This window comes from Struthio camelus, chromosome 1, assembly GCF_040807025.1.
Source record: "Struthio camelus isolate bStrCam1 chromosome 1, bStrCam1.hap1, whole genome shotgun sequence".
NCBI classification, from domain to species: domain Eukaryota; kingdom Metazoa; phylum Chordata; class Aves; order Struthioniformes; family Struthionidae; genus Struthio; species Struthio camelus.
In genome coordinates this window covers 157274408-157296753 of record NC_090942.1, presented here as the reverse complement: position 1 = coordinate 157296753, position 22346 = coordinate 157274408, and the positions used below count along the sequence as shown (strand labels likewise).

The window sequence follows — 22346 nt, the reverse complement described above, 5'->3', positions numbered from 1 at the left end:
CACAGTACATGCAGGAAAGGACACTTACAGAGCAAGAAACATGTCTGGGACAACTCTGAACAAGCAATAAAAAGCTACAGAGAAGACAATACAAAACTCTTATGATGAGATTCTTGTTATGTACTATCTATACCTGAATTGCAGCTAAATGGAACTGCAGCTAACTGAACTCATAAACCCCCTGTATAACCTCATGAATACAATACAGCAATATGCATTCACTTCTAAGACACAATCTTTTACACGTTTTCAAGCAATTAAAATGTACAATTTTATAAATAGTCTTCCAAAAAAGTAGATTTGCTATCACTTTTTAAAATAAACTTGACAAGCATTGCTCACCTCTGGGATAATCTGGAACAAGTCCTGAGAATTCTGACTTCCTTAAAGATTTCTGCCCCATCAATTAGGAACATAAGAAATGCCCACCTGTGTCAGAACATGGGCTAGATGCACTACTGCTCTATCCTGAGCAATGACAAAAGGAAATGTTGCACAGGGAGAGCAAAGCTGACCCCTCTTCTGCAGTCCATCGCCCTTGGGTTCCCCCTAAACCCAGTCACTGTGTTCGGAATGTCATCCTTTCTTAGCCTTTTTAGTACCTGTTTGCAGACCTGCCCTCCATGAACTAGTCTAATCCCCTTTTCAACCTGTTGATGGCCACAATATCTTGAGGAAGCAAATCACAAAAGTTGGCCACTCTTCTCTATTTTACGACATCCTCCCGCTCATTTAAGCGAGAAATTCCTTTCCTTTCACAGCCATTCACCAAATCCCACAACTTTGTATTCAGCTTATCCTTCATAATTTTAGAAACCAAAGCCACCCTTCCCTGAGCCCTCTCCTCTTCAGCCTCAAGAGGATCAGCCTGTCTCCCCTCTCCCCAAACAGCAGCTGTCCCATACTCCTGACGATTTTAGCTGTCCTTCTCCCTACTTAGTCTCCACCTCCCCGATGCATTTCCTGCAAGGCAGACACCAGCCCTGCACAGAGCACTCCAGCTGGAAGCAAACCAAGGTCTCCTGCAGTGCCATGCTGACACCCGCTACCTTGTTCTCCCAATATAGGCCACTGCATGCTGAGTCCAACAATGCGGAGCGGACAACTGCCTGAGAGGACACTAAAGTCGTTCCTAAATTGGGCCTCCTGGTGCCAAGTTCAGCATCAGGGAGGCAAGTGATAGATTAGCCTTCCTCCAGGCAAAATACCCCTGTACTTCCCACACCAGGGCTTCCCAACACCTATTTGCTCACACACTCAGCTTCATGGAGTTCCTTGCTGTGGCCCAAAGAGCCAGCTCCCTCAGAGCTCCCCAGTACAAGAGAGACACAGACACACTGGAGTGAGTCCAGCAAAGGGCCACAGAGGTGATTAAGGGGTTGGAGCATCTGACATATAAGGAGAATAAGGAGAATTTCACATCTGAAATCCTTCAGAATCCTTCTTGAATGAATGCCATTTGGTTCAGGTGACTTGTTAACATGTAACTCATCTATGTGGCCTAATGCTTCCCGTCAATTAATTCAATTTAATGAAAACGTGGAACTTTTTCTAGATAGAAAAAAGCCAACCCAATACACTGCTGTTTACAGAAGAAGCTGCTATACAAATGAATGAGAGGGGGATGCGTGAAAAGTCTAACTAAATTACATGGCTACATGAAACCACAGCTCCAGGATGCAGCTTGCATACTTTAATATTACCTCAAACTCCTGAAAATACTACTTCTTAGTTAAACAGATATTACATTTAAGGGCAACTAGTTGAAAGCCATCTCCCAAAAAGTTTTTTCCAGGGAAGTCATAACTCTATAGATGAAAGAGCTGAAGACAAGGAAGATGCATGTTCTGTTTTCTCTGGCAGCCAGAGCAAAAACAAACAAACAAAAAAACACACAGAGCATAATTTGACCAAGTTCCTTCCGAATCGTGGATATCAGACCTCTAGACTTGTCAGTAATGTACTGAAGTAATGTTTGACACGTATAAAATTATGATAGAAGAATTTCAAGGCAGGGCGAATTATCTAAAACAAACAAGGATAAAGTTCCACGATTAGGAAAAGAGCTGAGAAAGAATTTGTTACTAAAGTTATAGAAGAATGAAATAATGGACAATGAAAGGGGTCCTAGAAGATATACAGAACCTAGGTATTTAAAAAACCACACACTCTTCTCCTTTCTACAACTGGAAAAATATAGAATATAGAACAATCATAAATAAAGAACACTCTTTTACCTATCCTCCTCAAAGTCCCTGGAAACTATAAGAAGCCAATTTTGTCAAACTGCAGTTCTGTGTTGAAACTACTATAATGTAGATAGTTCTGGCCTCCTAAAATAAGACTACAAAAAGTATCTCGTGCTTCAAGACCAGTCAGAAACTGCTTTATGAAAAAGGATCGAGTGAATTTACAACCAGACTTACAACAGCAATTAAAAATGCAAATAGAGACTTTTTCAAAAAACTCAAATGTGTAGAAAATGAGAATTAGAGCATATTATAATGGGAAAACAAATGAAGAACATAAAATTCTCTAGAAAAAAAGTGTCAGAGCCATCCAGTGGAATGGGGTGAAGTCATACATTTTAGTGGGGAAAATAAAGGGTAAAGGGAATGTAAGATGAGAGGTGAAGAATGGTGTTTGATAAATGAGAAACACAGGAGAATTCTTACTACTAGTTAGGACATTACTAACCAAAGCACTTTTCTGGGCAACAACAAACAGGATATGCTTTTTGAAAGCTGTGATCAAGATTACTAAAACTACTGTAAAGAAACTGAAAATCTTTGTTTCTTATTCTGTAAAGGAGATGAAAGCAGCAACAATCTAAATCCTATATAAATATATATTGATATTACATATGTGGTTATATATAATTTTTATAATCTGATAATAATCAGATTTAATATTTGTACATACTTTTAAGAAGTCAGTTGTACACCCATTCAATAAAGAATCAGTAAGGCTACGAAAATCAATATTCATTTGATTTTATTTATTAATGAAAAAAGACATGATATAGATAGCTCAGCTGCAGTGGAACAGATGAACCAACACTATTTTTCTCCAAAGCCCCAGATAAGGCATTTGGCTCTAAAGAAAATGGGTTTCATAAGCATTAAAGACAAGTAAGCGTTGCACTGCTGCAAGAGTCCTGTCTGCAAGATAGCTACAACAACCTGGGAACAGCATCCACAGTGTTTCCCAAGACAGCTGAAGAGAAAATGGATAGTAAAGTTACTATCCAAATGTCTGATCATTCTTGCCAAAAAGAGACTCAGAAGGCAGATGCAATTTGAAAATAAGTCACATCAGAACTTTCCTTTCACCTTCCATGCTTCCCCTCCCATGAGGCTCATCTCTCCTTTTTAAGGGTTAGTGGAGCAGCAAGGATAGAATGGTCAGAAAGCAGTGTTTCAAAAAAGTCATAAATCCAGTTCTTGACACATCACATCAGTCAAGAGTTGCAAGAAAGGAGGATCATCTAAAAAGACATGGATAAACAGCTAACCAAAATCACTACATTGCATAAACACCCCTCAAAAATTTCTCAGAACATCCTCTTAACATCATTCAGGTATCGAAGAGCCCTTAACTTAGATTGCGCTCATACTTTATCACTGTATGATACAGACTTTGCAGGCGATATGTTGTGTCTTTCACATTTTCACAAACCAGGTTATCTCATCACCTACAGGAGCAACTAGTTGATTAAATCCCTTCTCTATAACCCCTTTCTCGCTTTTTCAAAAAAAATACTCAGAAGACACCAAAAAAAATGCCCTGGCATTGTGAAGAGACACCCTGACTAGTAAGATGTCTCATCTTTTAAGATAAACGCAACAAAGCAAGAGGTGAAGCAGCAAAGAGGAATCTGTTAGACCTAGGTTTCATCCAGAATTTGAACATGTGTGCACATTCCAATATTCTCACGGTCAAAAATTTTTGGAAGTTACAATAAATCTAAGCTCTTGCAAACCAAGACAGCAAACACACATTATGAAAAGAGTAATTAGATGGTAGCCAGGAAGAACAAGCAAGGGCAAGTATGATACGTGTTCCATTAGTTAGAGTATGTCGTTTGACATTCCTAAGTGAGTCAAAAGGAATAGATATGTGGAAAAAGTTTACAGAACCCTGTGACATAAACGACAGAGTTTAACGGGCAATTATGTAAGAATAAGCTTATTCTAAGAATTGACCATTCTCAATTACAAATAATTAACTCCCTCAAAGTCCTTTATAAAAAAGTAAGTAAGTACCAAAAAGAGATTTAATTTTATTTTAGTGCTGGCACGTTGATCTCGTTTACATACCTATACAGATTTGTAGATAAACTGCAGATTGTCACCACCAGGTTGGTTTATATCACACGAAAAATAATACATTAAAATATCTTAGTCTATCAATGCAGTGGAAGTGGCAAGGAAAACTTATAAACTGCACTAGACAGAATAAAAAGTTGAGACTGTCCTAGTTACTGAACCATGCATTGCTTGAAATACTGGAAAAAAAATTCTCCCTTTACAAAGATATGGCATGCTAATATTCGGGATCTGAATGATAGTAAAGATATCACACAAAATGAAACTGCTAGAAATGAAGCAAGAAAGGATAGAGGCTTAGAAACAAGGATTCCATTCCTTACTTACATAAAACATCAAATTGTATGGTGAATTTTTAAGAGGAAAATACTCATTGGTACGTACATCCAAAAAGTAAGCCCTGTACAAGCTATAGAGAATTGTGTCCACTATCAGTAGAAACTGTTGCACATCCTTCCCTTTCTAAAGGGATACCCAGGTATACCTTTCAGGAGCTGTTTTGCCTTACATGATCTGAATAAGAAAGTTAAATAAGAACTGCCAAACCTACTTGAGAGTGCAAAACAGAGAGAAGTCGGTAGTATTCTTTGAGTTCCTGATGTAAGGCTGCACAAAAACTCTGTAAGAGGAAGAAAAAAAAATTATCAGGAAAATTCTTTCTGCCTCAACGCAGAACAGCTTTCATTATAGCATCACATTGTGAAGATAGTTAGAAATTTCCTAAAAGGAAGCAAGCTAAAAGTTTCAGCACAAAAGTCAGGTCTTAAAAAATTCGCCCATGTAATAGGGCGTATACAATAAGTGCTTTCTGAAGAGATAACGCAGTCCTTTTCCAAGAATACATGCACATTAGCAAGTGAATTTCTGTTGCTGCTGTCTCGAGTCTATCAACAGATTAAAATATGAGAAGCGTAACTCTACAAAAATACAGCATCTCAATTAAGACAGTAAAAATTACTACAGGGAAGCTTAAATCAAAACATGACCCAAAAGAAATATTCTCTTTAATAGCGGTGTAAAAGATGGTATGTAATAGAGATCCAATTTCCTAAGGGCCTCTAATAACAGAACACAAAAGATAGGCAACTATCATAGTATTTACAATATAGACTGTATGATGTAATCAAGAATACATATCGCTTGTGAAAGAATACTCCCTCTGTAAGTGCTGCTTGATCAAGTTATTTAAATTCTTGTCCTTTTAACACCTGATAGTCATGCAAGATTCTTCACTTGACATGGAAGATATAATCCTAAGAAAACTATAAAATGTGCAGAATTCAACAGGCCTCAACTAAAGACAGGATTTCTCTTTGTAAAATAATTCTGAGTACAATTATTTTGGGTTAAAAAAAGAAAAGCATGATTTCAAAAATAATTCCTGAAAGAATATTTGCTTAGTAATTGATAACTTCCTATGGTTTGGGGAGTTTGTTTGGTTTTTTTGGTTTGCCTTTTCTGTTGTTTATCTAGCATACAGACTAAAAAAAAATCCCTGTAAGACATTTTCTCAAATGGAATTAAAAATATGGCACATTCATTTTGGATTGAGTTGAAAATTTTGGACTGACAGCTCCTAAGCACTCTTTTTTAAAGAGCTCTTCTGTGCAAAAACAAATTCTTCTTCAGAACTGATTTCTTACTGTGTCAGCAAGTGATTTTGTTTTCTATTCTAATCAACTACGAGCAGAATAGAGACATATTCATGGAAACTTAAAATATCAAGAGCGTGTACAGCCACTCCCCACCATTTTTCTAAAGAATTTCCCCAAGGCCCTTCCCTGCAACTCCTTTCAAAATCACTACAGTCAAAGTAATTCATAAAAAATAATAATAATAATAACAAAATAAGCTCACAAAAAAACTCCAAGAGCTCAAAGTAAAATATTTATTATTAACTGCATATACAAGGAAGAAATCACGACTATAAGCACTATAAGCCTTTTTCTGTTACGGGGTCTACTTTCAGGAGTCATTTTCTACCTAAGTCAAAACAAATCATTATTCTTGCCATTACATCCTTTAAAAGGAAACAGAAGTGTTCCTTTCTTCAATTTAACTTTATGTGTAAGAAAGAGAAATACAACCGTATACAATTCATTCTATTCTAGAGGATTTTGAAGGGCAAAAAGAAATCCCATCATTTGTAACACCAGTTTTCATTTCTTCTCACTTGCTTCTTCAGTACAGTTTTGAGCCTACTAAGGTAGTGCTTGTCAAGGGCAGGTAAGATCCTCCAAAACATTCCAAGACACTATACATCTATACAAAATGTGAAAACGGTATCGCTGACTTCAGCGGTCAGAAGGATTGAGGATCTAACCGGCCGTGAACTTTTCCAAGACACTTCAGAAGTTTAAAATTTGCACTCTGGGCCAATTCCTTCATCACAGACAACGGTTTGGGAAACAAAAATCTGTAATGGAAAACTGGACATTATCCTAGAATTCTGATTCGGCCTACAGTAAGAGAGAATTTAGGAAGGAAACAGAAAGCTTGTTCTAGAGCAAAAACGTACAATTCCCAGTACCTCAAATGGACTTATTTTTTAAATCAGAAAACTGTCAAAGAAAGGTGTATTGCATTGCTGAGTATTCTTTTTACTTTCTGAGGACAGAATAAAGCTTAGACACTAAGCAGCAAAGGTGGAACACTATAATGTTAAAGTGCAGTACATTGGTATCTCTCTACTCCTAATAGTTGTCAATACCTGACACTTTGCCTGATAAAAAACAGTCAGCAGCACCATGTAACAGATGACAGACTTAATATCCTACATGCGGTGTGCATAAGGGGGAACAGCATTCTTTTAAAACAGTAAACAAAAACTTCAGAATGCACAATACATTCTTGTGCTAAATTCTTAATGCCAAATTTGCAGCACCTGAAATTGTCACCTATAAAAGCAATGAAGACCAATGGTGCATATTTTTTGCCCAAATACTGAAAGCAGGAGTAGAATATATGTTTTTATTTGTATACTTATGCCCTAGAAATACAGTATAGCTTGTCTTAAGGGAAATCAACAGAATTAGAGCTATGCAGGTTCAGCTAACTACCTGCAAAGCCTTCTGCTCAGGATCTGAAACCTGCACTTCATAGCTAAGTTACTGCATACTTAAAATTTACTAAAGAATTAAATTTCCCCACCTGGCTGTAAACTTGAAGATTAAAGCCAGAGATATTGAAAATAAGCATAAGCATGAAGCTACTTGATAAAGAATAAGAAACTTCACCCAGATATGAGAGGGAGAATCTGAAGAGAATACATATACAGTGACACTGCTACATAAAACATGGAATTCAGTATTAGACCACTAGAAAAATAATTATTTATATGTAACTAAAAGGGTTACTTAGAATAGGAGACAGAAGGGAACAGAATAAAATATAAGAAAAGCTGAAAGCACTATAGTATCTCTACTGACCTCTTAAGAAAAATTAGATTGAAGGGAGAAGCACTTCAATTTCTTTGCAGATTAGGTAGGATGTTATGGCTAGAGGCAAGGACAACAACATTTCTGTCGACTCAGAAGGGATAATATCCAGTTTTACAGAGGGAGCAAGTGAGAGGAAACGAGAATGCCTTAGCAGTAAATGTGGTTTTAGGTATTATAACAGCTGTGAAGTTACTGTAGACTACAAATCATGATGATGGAACCTATAAAAACAAAAATTGACATTCTTTTGATATTGTAGTCAAAAAAAAAAGGACGGCAGATAATTGGATATTTGCATTTCATACAAGTTAGTGCAGTATTAACACACGAACATCAGTATCAGAGGACAAGTCAGGAAACGTCTCCTGCACCATTCACTGAAGCACTAAGTGGTCATTAATTACCTCAGAGATGCCACCATTTCATTTCAGCAATGTTTTTGTTTATAAACATGCATAAGTGCTTCCAAAAAAATGGAATCTATGCAGGAGACATTTCCAGCTACAGGTTATAGGGGACAACTTCTTCTTAGGACCAGTAAAAATAAACGCCTTTCCTTTGTCTTCAGACCTTGACTCATACCAACAGCAGCAGTCCATAAAAGGAATAAACCAAAAGATCAATGATCCAAGGTATGAATTCTCCAAGTCTACCCATCATTCCAGTGCTGCACTTTCCTCAGTAGTTCCTAAGGGGAATAAGGCCAAATATTGTAGCAAAATCAATTTTTCAGTCAACTCACCTGACCCACAAGTCCAAACGCACGATCCAAACTCCTTTGGTCTGTGTATTTTCTTATTTTATTATGTAGCCATCCCAACTCTGCAAGTCTGCTTGTAGTATCTCTGAGAGATTTGGACAAGCTCACCTACGCAGTTAACAGAAACAACAATTTATAAGTCTGAGTCAAATCTACTGTGCCGATCCTGGTTTCTCCCAAAGCCTTTGTTTCTCATAAAACAAGCCAGTTCAGCAAACACAATTATTCTACAGCAAGGATACTGCCAAAAAAGAATACAGACATATAATCAGCATTACACTACTAATAGGTCTCCAAGAGACAGTAGCAACAAATAAATTACTGGCCACTCTGGCATCTTTCCTTTTGGAAATCTTGATGGATCAGTATTCACACGTTCTTTTTACGTTAGGCAATTTTGCCAATAACAAAGAGGTCTTTAGAAATCTGAAGAAATTTTATGAGAAGACTGAAAACTTCAGATCTCTATATGAGATGTCCATGATTTAAATTAATGAAGGAACACAGAGAAAATAGTTAGTTACTACTTACTACATGTGAAACAAACTTTTAATAGAAGAAAAATGACTCAATGCCATAGTAGGCATCAGGAACCAAAACTTAGAGAATTCAAATCAAATCTCAAGTTTATGTCAGATCTACAAGTAATAGCTCTTTAACACTATTCAATCACAGGCATTTCTGAGCTCTTTCGGTTTGTTTCTACTTTATTTGTACTAGACATCTCACTCCCTCTACAAGCCTGCCTTACCCTAAAATCCTATCCAATTATTTCTATCTTCACCTGAATCAGCACGTTTCTTCCTCTAAATTACCAACACACAAGACACTGCCCCTCCTCCCGCTCCTGCTTGAGATGTGCTTCTTCCCTGTTTCATTGCATTAGCCAGGAACATACACACAACCAGGTTTTACAAATTTTTTTGGCAAACAAAAACAAAGAGCATGTCTGCTCCATTAGGCCAAGAGTCAGAGACTGACTTTTACCCACAGTGCTTAGGCCTAGCTCATCTTTGCAGGCAATTTTGTCTTGGAGAGCCAGCTGGAGCAGTTCAAACCAAAGCAAGAAAGTGAGCTAATGATGAAGCTAGACAGATTGCCTAAGAACTAGAGATCAAGCCAGCTCCCTAAGCTTCTTAGTTAGCAGTACAGACATATTCTCTGAGACAAAAATCAGCTATAGAGTGGACTAGCCATAGCAGTGTGGACTTCAACCAGTCAGCACCTCTTGGCTGTAAGACCAGAGTTCCATCCCTGGCCCTCTTATTTAGCTATAGCTGTAAGTTCAGCTGTAAGGCCTGAACAATTTCTTTAGGTTAAATTCTAGTCCAAACAAGTATGATCATACACAGCTAGAGACTTTGCCCACAGATTTAGCCAGATGACAAAAGTGTTATTTTGAATTCTAAAATTAAGAGTACTTGGCAAGCATTAAGTACAATTGCACGTCCTCTGCATCCTCTGGAACCAAATGGGAACAAGCAAAACTGGCTTAACGTTATTACGTTTGTATCTTCAAGCCCAGATTAGAAGCTGCTGGTTTTTACAGCGCTGAGTATCACCAACTGGACTAATATTTAGGTAGACATTAAAGAACACTCTGGCAAGAGTAAACAGCTTGAAAGGTACACCTCTTTCTGAAAAGGACTGTGTACTATGATGTATTTTCCAAACTTTTGCTCAGCTGAGGTAAAACTATATGTTTCAACTACTTTTTTGTCTGACGTAGTCACACAATTAGAGTAGGATCTTAGCCCACCTTCTTCATCAAAAAAGTTCTATCTGCAGGGCAGTTGGTCAAATAACTTCAGCTTCACTGGGTGCTGCAGGTCAACAGGAGTGCCAATAAGAAAAAAGGATGCAAGACAACTGACTTCACAAAAATAATTGTAGGCACCAAGTCTCAGGAAAAAGCATTACTGAACACAATCCATCTGAAAGACCCAGTTCCTCCTAACTTAACACAACTACGAATTCAAAGTAAAACAGTGCTTCACCTCAAACCAGCCCGTGGGATTTGAAATTTATGCAGAAAAACAATGAAACTTGTAGTGCTAATTTTGCTAGCACTTATTACACTTTCTCCACACTTTGCTAGAAAATCTGTATCATTCCTTTGCCATATACAATCTAATTTATAGACAGAAAGTAATTAAGACAGTACAGGTGTTGAAGAATTACTAACTTTGCACTTCTACAAGTGCAGAAAAAGACTTTTTTAAGACCCTGTTTATTAACAACATACAATTTTGCAGGGAAAAACTATGCATTTCACTTTTTGCTGTTATTATAAAAAATGGCAGTTAGTTCAGTTTTCATTGACATTAAGATACACTAAGTTTATTGGGCTCTTGTACATGACATGGCACAAAAATCAGTTCCCCAAAATTCAAGGGCTATGTCATACTGTCATAGTATAAAATAGTCTTAATTCAGGTGAACATCAAGAGCACTGTCTTTCCATTTGAATAAGCACATGAAAAACAATTAGTTAGCTGAAATCGAATTCTGAGGCAGCATCCTCTAAATACTGAATACACAGAGGGTGGTGAAGCAAGTAGAGTCTTTTCGGTTCTTTGATCAGCTCACCCAATCTCCCCTTTGCCTTTTTCACATTGTCTAACATGTGCTTAATATGCTTAACATCTCTTCACCACCTTAAAAGATAGATCTTCTCTGTCTCAGGCTTCTCCCTTGTTCCTCTGTCCCCTATTCAACACTCTCCTTCATATCCATATCAACTGGATTTGTTATTGACAACAGAGGTTGACAGTACTCTCTTCAGCTCTATCATCAGGCTTTTCCTGGGTGATCTGCACAATCTCATCTGATCACTTATATGTTGTAATCAAGTCATAACACCAAGCAGCTAGCATCCATCAGAATATACATTTCCACTCAGAGAATTACAGAATGGTTGAGATTGGAAGGGACCTCTGGAGATTATCAAATCCAACCCCCCTGCTCAAGCAGGGTCACCTGGAGCAGGCTGCCTGGGACTGTGTCCAGATGGATCTTGAGTCTCTCCAAGGATGAGGACTCCACAATCTCTCTGGACAACCTGTTCCAGTGCTCAGTCACCCTCACAGTAAAAAAAGATTTTTCTTAGATTCAGAGAGCACTTCCTGTGTTTCCGTTTGCACCCACTGCCTCTCACCCTGTCACTGAGCATCACTGACAAGAGCATGGCCCTGTCTTCCTTGCAGCCTCCTTTCAGATGTTTATATGTATCGATAAGATCCCTCCACAGTCTTCTCTTCTCCAGGCTAAACAGCCCCAACTCTCTCAGCCTCTTCTCATTTGAGAGAGGCTCCAGTCCCTTAATTATCTTCGTAGCCCTTCACTGGGCTCGTTCCAGTAGCTTCATGCCTCTCCTGTACCGCAGAGCGCAGAACTGGACACTCCTGATCTAGTCCACGCAATTCCACATCTCAGTCTGTTAAATTTAATCCATGTAGAATCGCCAATAATAACAATGCAATCAAAAGCCTACATCTGCTTCACATTCATGCTCACACACTGGAGAGGGAAGGGGAATGATGACAAAAATCCCCAAATCAAGCCATAACTTAGCAGCCAGCTTTGTGCCAGCTTAATAGTTAGAAGTCTACCTTCGTAGCTAGAACAAGTCAGCCTGAGTACCACTGCCAGACAACCTGTGAAGTGCTGCAGTTTGTTTCTGGGAACCAAATTACCCAATTCATTTTAAACTAATATGTTGCTCTGCAATATATATACAGAAAGACTTTCAGTCCTTGCTATGAGAGCTCTGCTCAAATCTTGCTCGTAGCAGTAAAGGTAAAAAAGCAGCCAGAACCACTTCTGAGATTCTCATTTTACTATATTCTGCATTTCTTCATTTCTGAACTTTAAATTATCCTTTCCTTGAATAATAATGGATTCCGTGTGTGTGTGTGTGCGCGTTTGTGTGCGTGCATGTGCATTTTTGTGTGTGTGTTAAAGTTTGGAATTTGAGTCTGCTGCTGCTGGCATCTCACTCATGTACTTCTTCAAATCCTGATCATCTTTTCATCCATGATATAAAATATTAGAATTCCATGTTTTTGTCTCCAGAGGTTAAACAGGGAGTAGGCAAAAGTACACACTAACTTCAGCCATCTCTGTTTCCTCCTCCTAAAAAATAATGGCCATTTCATTCTACATTACTCCTGCATTTGCCTGATGGCCACCTTCCTCCATCTTTCTTAAGACACAAAACAAGAAGGGGGTTTGACTGAGTACAGAAAATGCTGAACAACAAATAACTTAGGAATAATTGAAATTACTTTGCTGTATTTAAAAGAGGCAAGTAAACACCTGAATTAATATTTTTAACTATAACTTTTTTGTGGCTACTTCTCCCCTACATACCTCTCTGTTCCAACTCCATTTACAAGTGAAATACAAGTCACTATACAGTACCTTTCCCTCTACTTTATAGCAGTTTTCAGAATTGCACATTTTGATGTTTTTGCCATCTATTCCCTGGAAGACGTATAAAACATCTCTTACAAGGTTTGCTTCAGTTATTTCAACAGAACCTAGAAAGAAAAATAAAAGTATGTAGATTTGCTGGGATAATTAAGTTTGATTACAACTGAAAAGCTATGTAGAAGCCTAGTGAAAAATTCTGAAATCTATATGTAGAGCCCCTAAATAAATATTTTAAGATCTCTTCAACAAACTAAGAGGAAAGCCAAGAAGAATGCCCCATGTCTGGCTCTGCTGATACCTGGGATTGTCTCAGAGCAAGTCAGCTTGTGTGAGAGAGAGTACCCTATATTTTGACTAGCATTGCATGAGAGAGGGTATCCTATATTTTAACCAACACTGTAATCCATTCTTGAACTTGTATCTTTCCTGAGTTAGTCATCTATGCAAGTTTGGAGGCAAGCATCAGAGTAATTTTGCCTTCCTTTGACCAAACTGTTGAAACTGTTAACTAGGGCTTACAGAAAAATACCTTCTACGTTTAGCTGTGACAACAAGAGAGCTAGTCCAGAATGACAGCTACTTGTTTAAAAATGTCTTGCAGTGTTGTCATTACTTACACCACTGTTGAGCGCAGAAAGATTATTCAAAACTAGACTGCCAGCTGCATAACAGCTACACAGCCTGGCAAACGGAAAAAGGTAAGATATCTTGAAAAAAGATATACCTGTTGATTTAGTAAAGCTTTTGCTATCGCAGCATTCAATTTGCCTTCTGGCTCACATCTCTAACTAGAGGCTAGGTTACGTTTGAGCCTTAGGATATTGACTGACTTAAAGGAAATACAGGATTGAAAAAGCTGCTGTGCAGGCCACTGCAGCTATTCCTACACTTTTCTAGGCTAAACAGCACCATTTGCTTTTACAATTTCATTTAAGATATGAAGAATGAAGTAATTTTTAACTGTCCAGATCACTCAGAAATTCAGATGCTACAAGGTGCTGCTTCTTTTAATTCTAGTCAGGTGCTCCCAAATTTGACAGCATTCTTATTCTCACCACTTTGACTCTACCATACATCCATCTTTCCAGAATAAAAACAAAAACAGCAACAAAAAAGATGTTTTTATTTTGGCAAAAGTAGCCATCACCTCAAGATGCTATTTAAAAATCAGATTCCTCTTTTAAGTCCAAGAACTACACAAGAGTGACTAGTCCCTTTTAAGAACTCTTTCTGAAACTGTAGAAGATTGAAGTGCATGCTCCTTTAGTTGGTAGACAGTACAACAGGTATTAAGATCAAGGATACAATGCTTCTGACTATACAGTCTGTGTAGGCGTAACAATAAAAATTCCAATTAATAGTAAGCAGCTTTAAAAAAGCTCTTTAACTAGGTTAGAAGAATTTGATATTCACAGAAATATATCTTCTTGACAATTTTTTTTTTTTTGAGCGCAGTTCTACTTCTACTTCAGCAGGTGACTGCATTCAAGAAAACTGTCAGTCCATACACCTTTACACATAAGAATAAAGGGTCATAGCTGCTGGCTGACTGAATAAAATAAGTTTGTAATGCTCTTAACTTCAATTAGTATAATAGCAGTAAGAGGTGTACATATATATATATACAAGTTTCCTCTTGCACATCAACAGTCTTGTTAATTAGGTTCTAATTGCAATAGCAAACACTGCCCTCAGGTACACCAGCACAACTCCATTTGGCCTCTAAGCTGTCACTTTGTGCACTGTTGCCAGTAAAGAATCTAGCTGGATCTTAAAATATGTAATAAGTTCTGCACGGGCTGGCAGATAAACTGTATTTTAGCTTCTAACTATCCACGCTCCTTTATGTAGGTTGTTTTAAAAGGCCACCTCCTGTCTTTTTTGCCAGAGAACAACTGCACAGTAGGATGACAGTATCTGTCATTAGCTCTCTTACTCTCTCCCACTTTCATAGTAAAAGAGTAGGATGAATCTTCCCCAGCAATTGCCAATTGTTAAGCTGGGCAATTTCTCCATAGATACACTTGTGTAATTTCCAAATAGATCCTCTACACAGCAGCTTCAAGTTCACAGTCACTAAATCAGAAGAAGAAATTGGTAATATTTAGTACACTAATTGCTTTAAATACCAGCGCCATAAACTGTGTGCTAATTTAAAGGAAAAATAATAGCTTTAAGGGCTCTATATTCCAATACACATTTTCAAGTTTTAAACAAGAATCACAAATGGATTAATATATTTTAGCATGCTTTATTCATTGAGCTCTTTTGGACTTTCTCAGAGCTGTAGCATCTTTTGATCGTCAAAGGAGTGATGACTACTCACAAACCACAATCACTTGATTATGACACACACTGCCATAGATTCAGTCTTTTAAGAGCCAGAACACACATTATCAAACTCATCATTGCAAAAAAGAAACTAACAAACAACCAAAGAGAGTGTAGCCAAATACACTACTATCTTACGTATTTATTTCTATATAAATAGATACATATTTCTATATATATATATATATCTTTCTATTCTGTAGCAAAATACTCCTCAAAAAACTTCAACATGCTATAAAACTATTTCAAAAATATTTCAAAATAATAGAGGAACACAGACAACACAATGTTTTTAGTTGTAGGAAGTTAGATCTAACAAATGCATCTTTGCTTACCACTTGTATCTCCTTCTCGCCTTGACCTTGACACACTGCGGGAAAGAGCATTAGGAAGGCCTTTTGAGGTAGCGCTTTGTAAAGAAGGCTGGCTTGCAGTTAGAGTCCACGCAAGACGTGACCCCAGCTGCTGACGGAGGCCATCTCCAACGCCTGGAGCTTGACCGGATTGTCTGAAAGGGCAAAAGGAAGAAATATTTTTAAAAACCTTAACTCTCTAGACCCACCGCCTATGGTTTTTCATATGCAAATTATGAAGAGTTCCCTAAGCTTAGGTTTGGCTTTTGTAAAGGAACTAACAAAAATGGTGCAGAATATCCAAGCAATTTATGCATTCATAAAAGCCTGCACTTTCATGAATAAAACTCTAGAAAAGAAAGGATCAAAGAACTTAGACAAATGTGATCTCATATTAGATAAAGAGGTATTTTGTTCATACTGAAAGTGTAGATATACTCAAAAAGACTAAAAGTGAAGTCAACTGTTCCTACCTCAAACCACAAAAAATAACATGAATCTGCAGCTAACATGCAGAACAGAATTAAAGGAAAGTAGAAAAAGAGGAAAATTCACTTTCCTACTACTCTACAGTTGAGAACAGTTTGTATCAAGTGTCTGAAGATATGCTCAGGAAAGGAGTATCTAGATAAGAAGTTATGATTTCCCTTCCTCTCAGACTTGTCAGTTCTTCTCACAAAAACAGTTTAATGAGGAAACAAGTTTAGAAGTTAGCTTTCTGATTATTTCTGTCTTATGATGATGAAAATAAAGTTGCACAGAACTGTAAGGGTCTTTAAACTTTGGTAGCTGACAGTGTTCCCCTCAGTAATCAAACGTAAATATCTGAAAACATTCACATATTTACAAAAACTTAAAGAATTCCACATAGATGTGAAAATACAGTTGCAGAGAGAGATAGAGAAAGGTTGCAACACAAATGTCACACAACTGCAGTCAAGGAATGCCTTTCCTCCTTACCCTCCTCCCTATAAAACATGGTATGGCCAGGCATCAGACTTGTATGATTCCAAGTAATGAACAGGAGCACAACCTGCAAGGCACAGAGCAACTCTTCCATTATGCTTTGCATTTCTAATACCGCAGCTCTGAATTTTGGCTGTCATACCTCAGGAGCGCAAGCCCAAATTTTTGCTGTTATACTTTAAGCAGAATGCAAAACAAAAAAAAAAGCCAAACAGACTTTTTTGGGGTGAAACCTATAAAAAGAACTTTAGGAGGAATGATCCTCACAGAAAAATTTGACGAATTTGGGTTGCCCAGCTCACAGGCTACAGTACTAAGCAGAGAGCAGTGACTCTACTACAAAAAAGAACAGTCTCATCAGATCCAGCCAAGAATCTGTCAGGAACAGCATAGGTTCTGCTTAAAATATAAGCAGAGAGATAGACAAAATGACTGAGTTGACACACCTTTCACTACTATTTCAGGATCACAGAATCACACTTGGTCAGCTTGTCTATGAGGAGGCTACGGGAGATAGCATCAAAAGCCTTACTGAAGTTGAGATAAACAACATCCACTGCTCTCCCCTCATCCACAAAACCACTCAGCTCATCACAGGAGGTTATATAAAAGGTTAGTTAAGCATGCTTTCAGGTTTCGGGGGCCTGGAATTCCTGGGATTGCCAACAAAGACCAAGGTGAAGAAAGCATCGAGTTACCTCTGCCTTTTCCCTGTCCTGTGTCATCAGGTTCCCTGTCCCACTCAGCAGCAGACCCACATTTTCTCTAGCCTTCCTCTTGCTGCTTACATACCTGTAGAAGGCCCTCCTGTTGCCCTTCCGGGCCCTCGCCAGTGTCAACTCTAGGTGGGCTTTCGCCCTCCTAACCCCATCACTGCATGCTTGGACATGTCTCTGTATTCGTCCTGGGTCACCTGTCCCCGCTTCCCCCTCCTGTACACTTCCTTTTTACGTTTCAGTTTAGCCAGGAGCCCCTTGCTCGCACACGCTCACGCTCCTGCTGCCTTTGCTTGATTTCCTGCTGATTGGAATGGAGACCCTTGGAATTCTTCAGCTTGGAGGAGGCAACCCTTGACTATCAGCCAGCTCTCTTGGATCCCTCTTCCCTCCAGGGCTGTATCCCACGTGATTCTTCCATGCTGGTCCCCAAACAGGCCAAAGCCTGCTCTCCAGAAGTCCAGGGTTGTGATCCTGCTTTTTGCTTTTCTCCCCTGCTTGCAGGATCCTCAACTCCACCATCTCATGCTCGCTGCAGTCAAGGCTGCCCCAAGCTTTCCCACCTCTGACCCGTTCTTCGTTTGTAAGCGTAAGCTCCAGCAGAGCACCTCTCCTCACTGGTTCCTTGACCACCTGAGTTGGGAAGGTGTCATCAGTGCACTCCAGAAACCTCCTGGACTGCTTGTGCCCTGCAGTGCTGTCCCTCCAGCACATATCGGGGTGATTCAAGTTCCCCCTGAGGACCAGTGAGCCTTCCGCCAGTTGTCTGAAGGAGGCCACCTGTATTCCTGATCAGGTACCAGTAGCAGACACTCAGCAAACACAACATCACCCACGTTGGTCTGCCCTCTAATCCTAACTCATAAACTCTCATCTGGCTCCCCATCCACCCCTAGGGAGAGCTCCATGCATTCTCACTGCACTCTCACATAAAGGGAAACTCCCCCTGGCCTGTCCTTCCTAAAGGGCCTGTATCCATCCACTGCAGCACTCCAGTTGCATGAGCTATCCCACCACACCTCCATGACCCCAAAGAAGTTGTAGCCCTGTAAATGCACACAAGACTTCAAATTCCTCCTGTCTGCTCACTACGCTGCGTCTGCTAAGTATACAGGCACTTCAGTACAGTTGTGCTGATTTCCCAGAAAAGGTACAAGCCCTTCCTTATCCGTGTGCATACACTTAACGTGTACCCCCTTATGCCCCGTTTTATTGGTTTCAAGGTCTCTCTTGTCCACATCACCCTATAGCTTTTGCTTACCAACCTCATCCACCACTTGCTCACTTGTTTGTGAGGAATTCCCCATCAGTCCTATTTTAAAGTTCCCCGTTACTTTTCTTAGATACAAGATACAAATCTAGTACTGTCCAAGTCAAGCAAATATTTGCATTGTAAAGCATATTAACAACAATAAAATCCAGTTGTGTTAGCACTGATAATTTCCAGAACATAAATTCTAAAAGATCACCCCAAAAGCACCCTCTGAAGATTTTTTTTTATTATGAGGTAACAGCTTTATTTTGTGTTGAAAATGCATCTATTCTGATTTTGTGTGTTTGTTTCAGGACTGCCTGTGAGAAAAAAGGAAGAATTAAGGGAAGAGGTGACGGTTTCTTTCTCTTTTCTGATTATGAAAGGAACTAATCAGGTCGTAATCAATGAAGAAAGGCTGAGAGAGTTGGGCCTGTTCAGCCTGGAGAAGAGAAGACAGAGGGGATCTCATCAATGTATGCAAATGTCTACAGGGAGGGTGTCAAGAGGATGGGGCCAGACTCTTCTCCGTGGTGCCCAGCGAACAGGACAAAAGGCAACGGGCACAAACTGAAACACAGGCAGTTCCATCTGAATCTGAGGAGAAACTTCTTTGCTGTGAGGGTGAGTGAGCGCTGGCACAGGTTACCCAGAGAGGTGGTGGAGTTTCCTTCCCTAGAAGATATTCAAAACCCTCTTGGACATGATCCTGGGCAACGTGCTCTAGATGACCTTGCTTGAGCAAGGGTGTTGGCCCAGATGATCTCCAGAGGTCTCTTTCAACCTCAACCCTTCTGTGATTCTAGCAGCACATCCAGGTACCTCCTGCTGGAACGTGAACCATGCTTCTAAGTATAGTCAGTTTTGGTTATGGTAACTCTAGAAGAAACCATGGGACCTACAAAGGAAATACAGGAAAAGTAGTTGTCCAAGGACTTAGCTGATTCAACAGGGAGAGCAAAGCATTGAAAATCTTGGGAAAAGGCTGATTTCATAACCACGGCATCCCACAAAGAGACTGTATTTTGACTCAATCCATACCATGGAATCTACCAGAAGTCCAAGGATGCTGCACTTGAGTAAATCCAGTTAAAGGATCCCCACTGACATTGGCCTAAATGGTATGTCTCTATTCTTTTCAGTATAAATAGGCCATTGCCCCTAAGACCTCGTAAAAACACTACTGCTTATTATCATATGGTAATACCCTATACTAGTAACAATCCCTACTAATTAACAACTGACAGTTTACTGAATGAACATACAAGGAAGAATCTTGCATTTGACATAGCAATTGGATTGCTCCATCACCACCATAAGACTAAGAAAAATTACTTAGTTTCTCAAGGTAGAACACGACATTCTACTCTACTCTCATCTCAGGAATAAGAAAGTACATGGAATAAAATTTTTTCCTTCTGATGCTGAGGGATAGAGATTTCAATAGTCTCCAACTTCTGCTCCAACAAGGTGGATGGGAGTCACTGAAAAGGGATAAGAAAGACTGCCTAGCACAGGGCAACTCAGAGCTGAGCTCTACAGCCTGAGAAAAATTTTCTAGAACTCTTATGTCTTCAATTTAAAAAGTCTAATAAATCATAAAAAGTATAAAGTGACCAATAAAAAATTAACATGCAGATGCCAGTGTCACAAAAATATATTTGTTGTATATATATATATTTATATTTGTTTTATATATGATCAGTAATAGGTTTAGTTATTGGTTTAGTCATTGCACAAGGGCTTCCCCTTGTGGGGGAGGATGCATAAGTGGGAGGGCAGCAAGGGCAGCAATGCTTAAGTGGAAAAAAAGTGTAGAAATCAAGCAGAGCTCCACACAACACACGATAAAAGCACACGCAACTAATATGTATATTCCGACGTCTACAGAAATAAAGTATCAGGGGGAAACGTAAATTCATAGCAAATGAACACTGGCATGGTCACCTCTTGGTTAATTGCAGTAATCAAGTGCAGTCTCACCTCCTTTGAGCAGGAAGTCTTCTACAGCTATTTGTAGCTACCTTGGAAGCATCCAAGGAGCATCATCTCATTATTATGGAAAACAACAACAGAAAACAAAAAGGCATCAACCATAAGAGCAACACCTGCAATATGGATCTTCTGAAAAGCCTGCCTTCATTTATGAAGGACTTGTGTAATTAGCTAAGTCTGCAAATTTACTATACTCAAAGAGCATATTGCACCAAGGAGCCTGAAAGCCTAAACTAGAAGAATAATAAAAGAATCCACCTATTTTGTGTCTTTGCAACAACCCTACGCTTTTCCCCCCCCCTTCTCCTCTCCAATCTCCTTATCCAGTAGGAACTATGATTCAGAAAAATTCAAATCCAGATCAAAGACCAACAAGAATCTCTTGCTACTAACAAATTAACCATTAGTTTAATTCTGTACTGTAATACTTTAAGATTACAGATGATAAAACTAATACCCTAGAGAATAATTTTTATCTTGGAGGAAAAAACACTGCAAGTAGAAGAGACAGTAAAGTAGTATCAGTACCAATGTCATCTGAAGTACTAGGTATGTTCCTACTGACAGGTCATTGACTAACAGGCAAAATTCAAAGCGAAAGGCTCACTGTCTCTAGCATTAAAATTTCAAAGTAGCTTTGTCTCCTTAACATTCTCCATTGTGTTCTCGTGTGTGCGTGTGGGTGTGTGTGTGTGCGCGCATGTGTGTGTGCAAGAAGACAATAAACTTCTCCTTGAATTCCTACCCCGAGGTTCACAGATGTACCCTTCAGTTTGTTTAATGTCTTAAATCACTGCTTTAAGACCCAAGCTGCCACAGCCTTTCAGTATCAATTCTTTGCTCAGTACTACTTTCCCTGAAGAAGCCACCAATCTCATTGGGCTCTTCAGTGGTATGTTGGATGGTAAAGATTTGACTGTTAGAAAGAATAAGCATGTCTACATTTTAAGCCCGAATTTCATTTGTGGGTAGACAAGAACAGCCAAAATCTGTCCACTCAAAATGCAAGATTCCTCAAGGTAGAGCAGCCATTCTGCTATTAGTGTGTTTAAAAGCAAGTGAAACCAAAGAAAGGTCATAGATTTGAAAACTCAGGAGGAGAAGTCTACTATTTTGACACTAGCTAAGGAACATTTTGTTAAAGGAACTTCACTGAGCAAGGTTCTAAATCCAAGGTGCTAACAGAAGAAAGATAAAGGCTATTTTGAAGGGTTTCAGAAAACACTGAAAGGTTTGGAAAAGGATTTGCTGATATTAGAATCCAAAATAATATATCCAAAAAATATCAGCTATTTAGCAGATAGTCAGGATTAAATTGAAAGAACTGATATGCTTGGCCAGCCATTTATAGCTCCAGATGAGCACATTACAGCACCTGACACTCAGAACTGTTCAGCTGAAGAACAGTTTCCATGCATCTACAGTGCAGTCCCCAATGGCATACAAATAAAAAACAATGAGATCCTCTCTAGTCATCTACGTATTATTGAGCTGGTCTTCCCCAAACCTATTTGCAAGGTAACAAGGTTTAACTTACCCTGGAAGGAGTGATTGTGGAGTTGGTGTTGGCCCATTCAAGGCATATAGGCTGATGCTACTGATCCCACTACTTCCCATACTACCAGAACTCTGGGCAGACTGAGCATTGCGGTCTTGGTAATTCAATGGGAGGCTTTGAGGTCTGGCATAGTAATAAGGGGTTGAATGAGCATCCCGTGGTAGGGCTTGTGCAAAGAGTGTGGCATAACTTGATACCTGAGAAGGAGAGGAA

The 22346-nt window shown here is 39.0% G+C and overlaps 1 protein-coding gene across 3 annotated transcripts in view; it reads right to left on the bottom strand.

Moving 5' to 3' along the window:
• The window catches only part of LOC104138070 (gamma-tubulin complex component 3), a 68319-nt gene that overhangs the window by 27254 nt on the left and 18719 nt on the right, over window positions 1–22346 (bottom strand). For all 3 annotated transcript variants that reach the window (XM_068926885.1, XM_068926895.1, XM_068926905.1), the window contains exons 5-9: window positions 22113–22330; window positions 15629–15801; window positions 12951–13069; window positions 8511–8636; window positions 4879–4947 (exon numbers count right to left, since the gene is read on the bottom strand). In XM_068926885.1, coding sequence (XP_068782986.1) covers window positions 4879–4947; window positions 8511–8636; window positions 12951–13069; window positions 15629–15801; window positions 22113–22330 — 705 coding nt within the window. The remainder of the gene's footprint in view (window positions 1–4878; window positions 4948–8510; window positions 8637–12950; window positions 13070–15628; window positions 15802–22112; window positions 22331–22346) is intronic.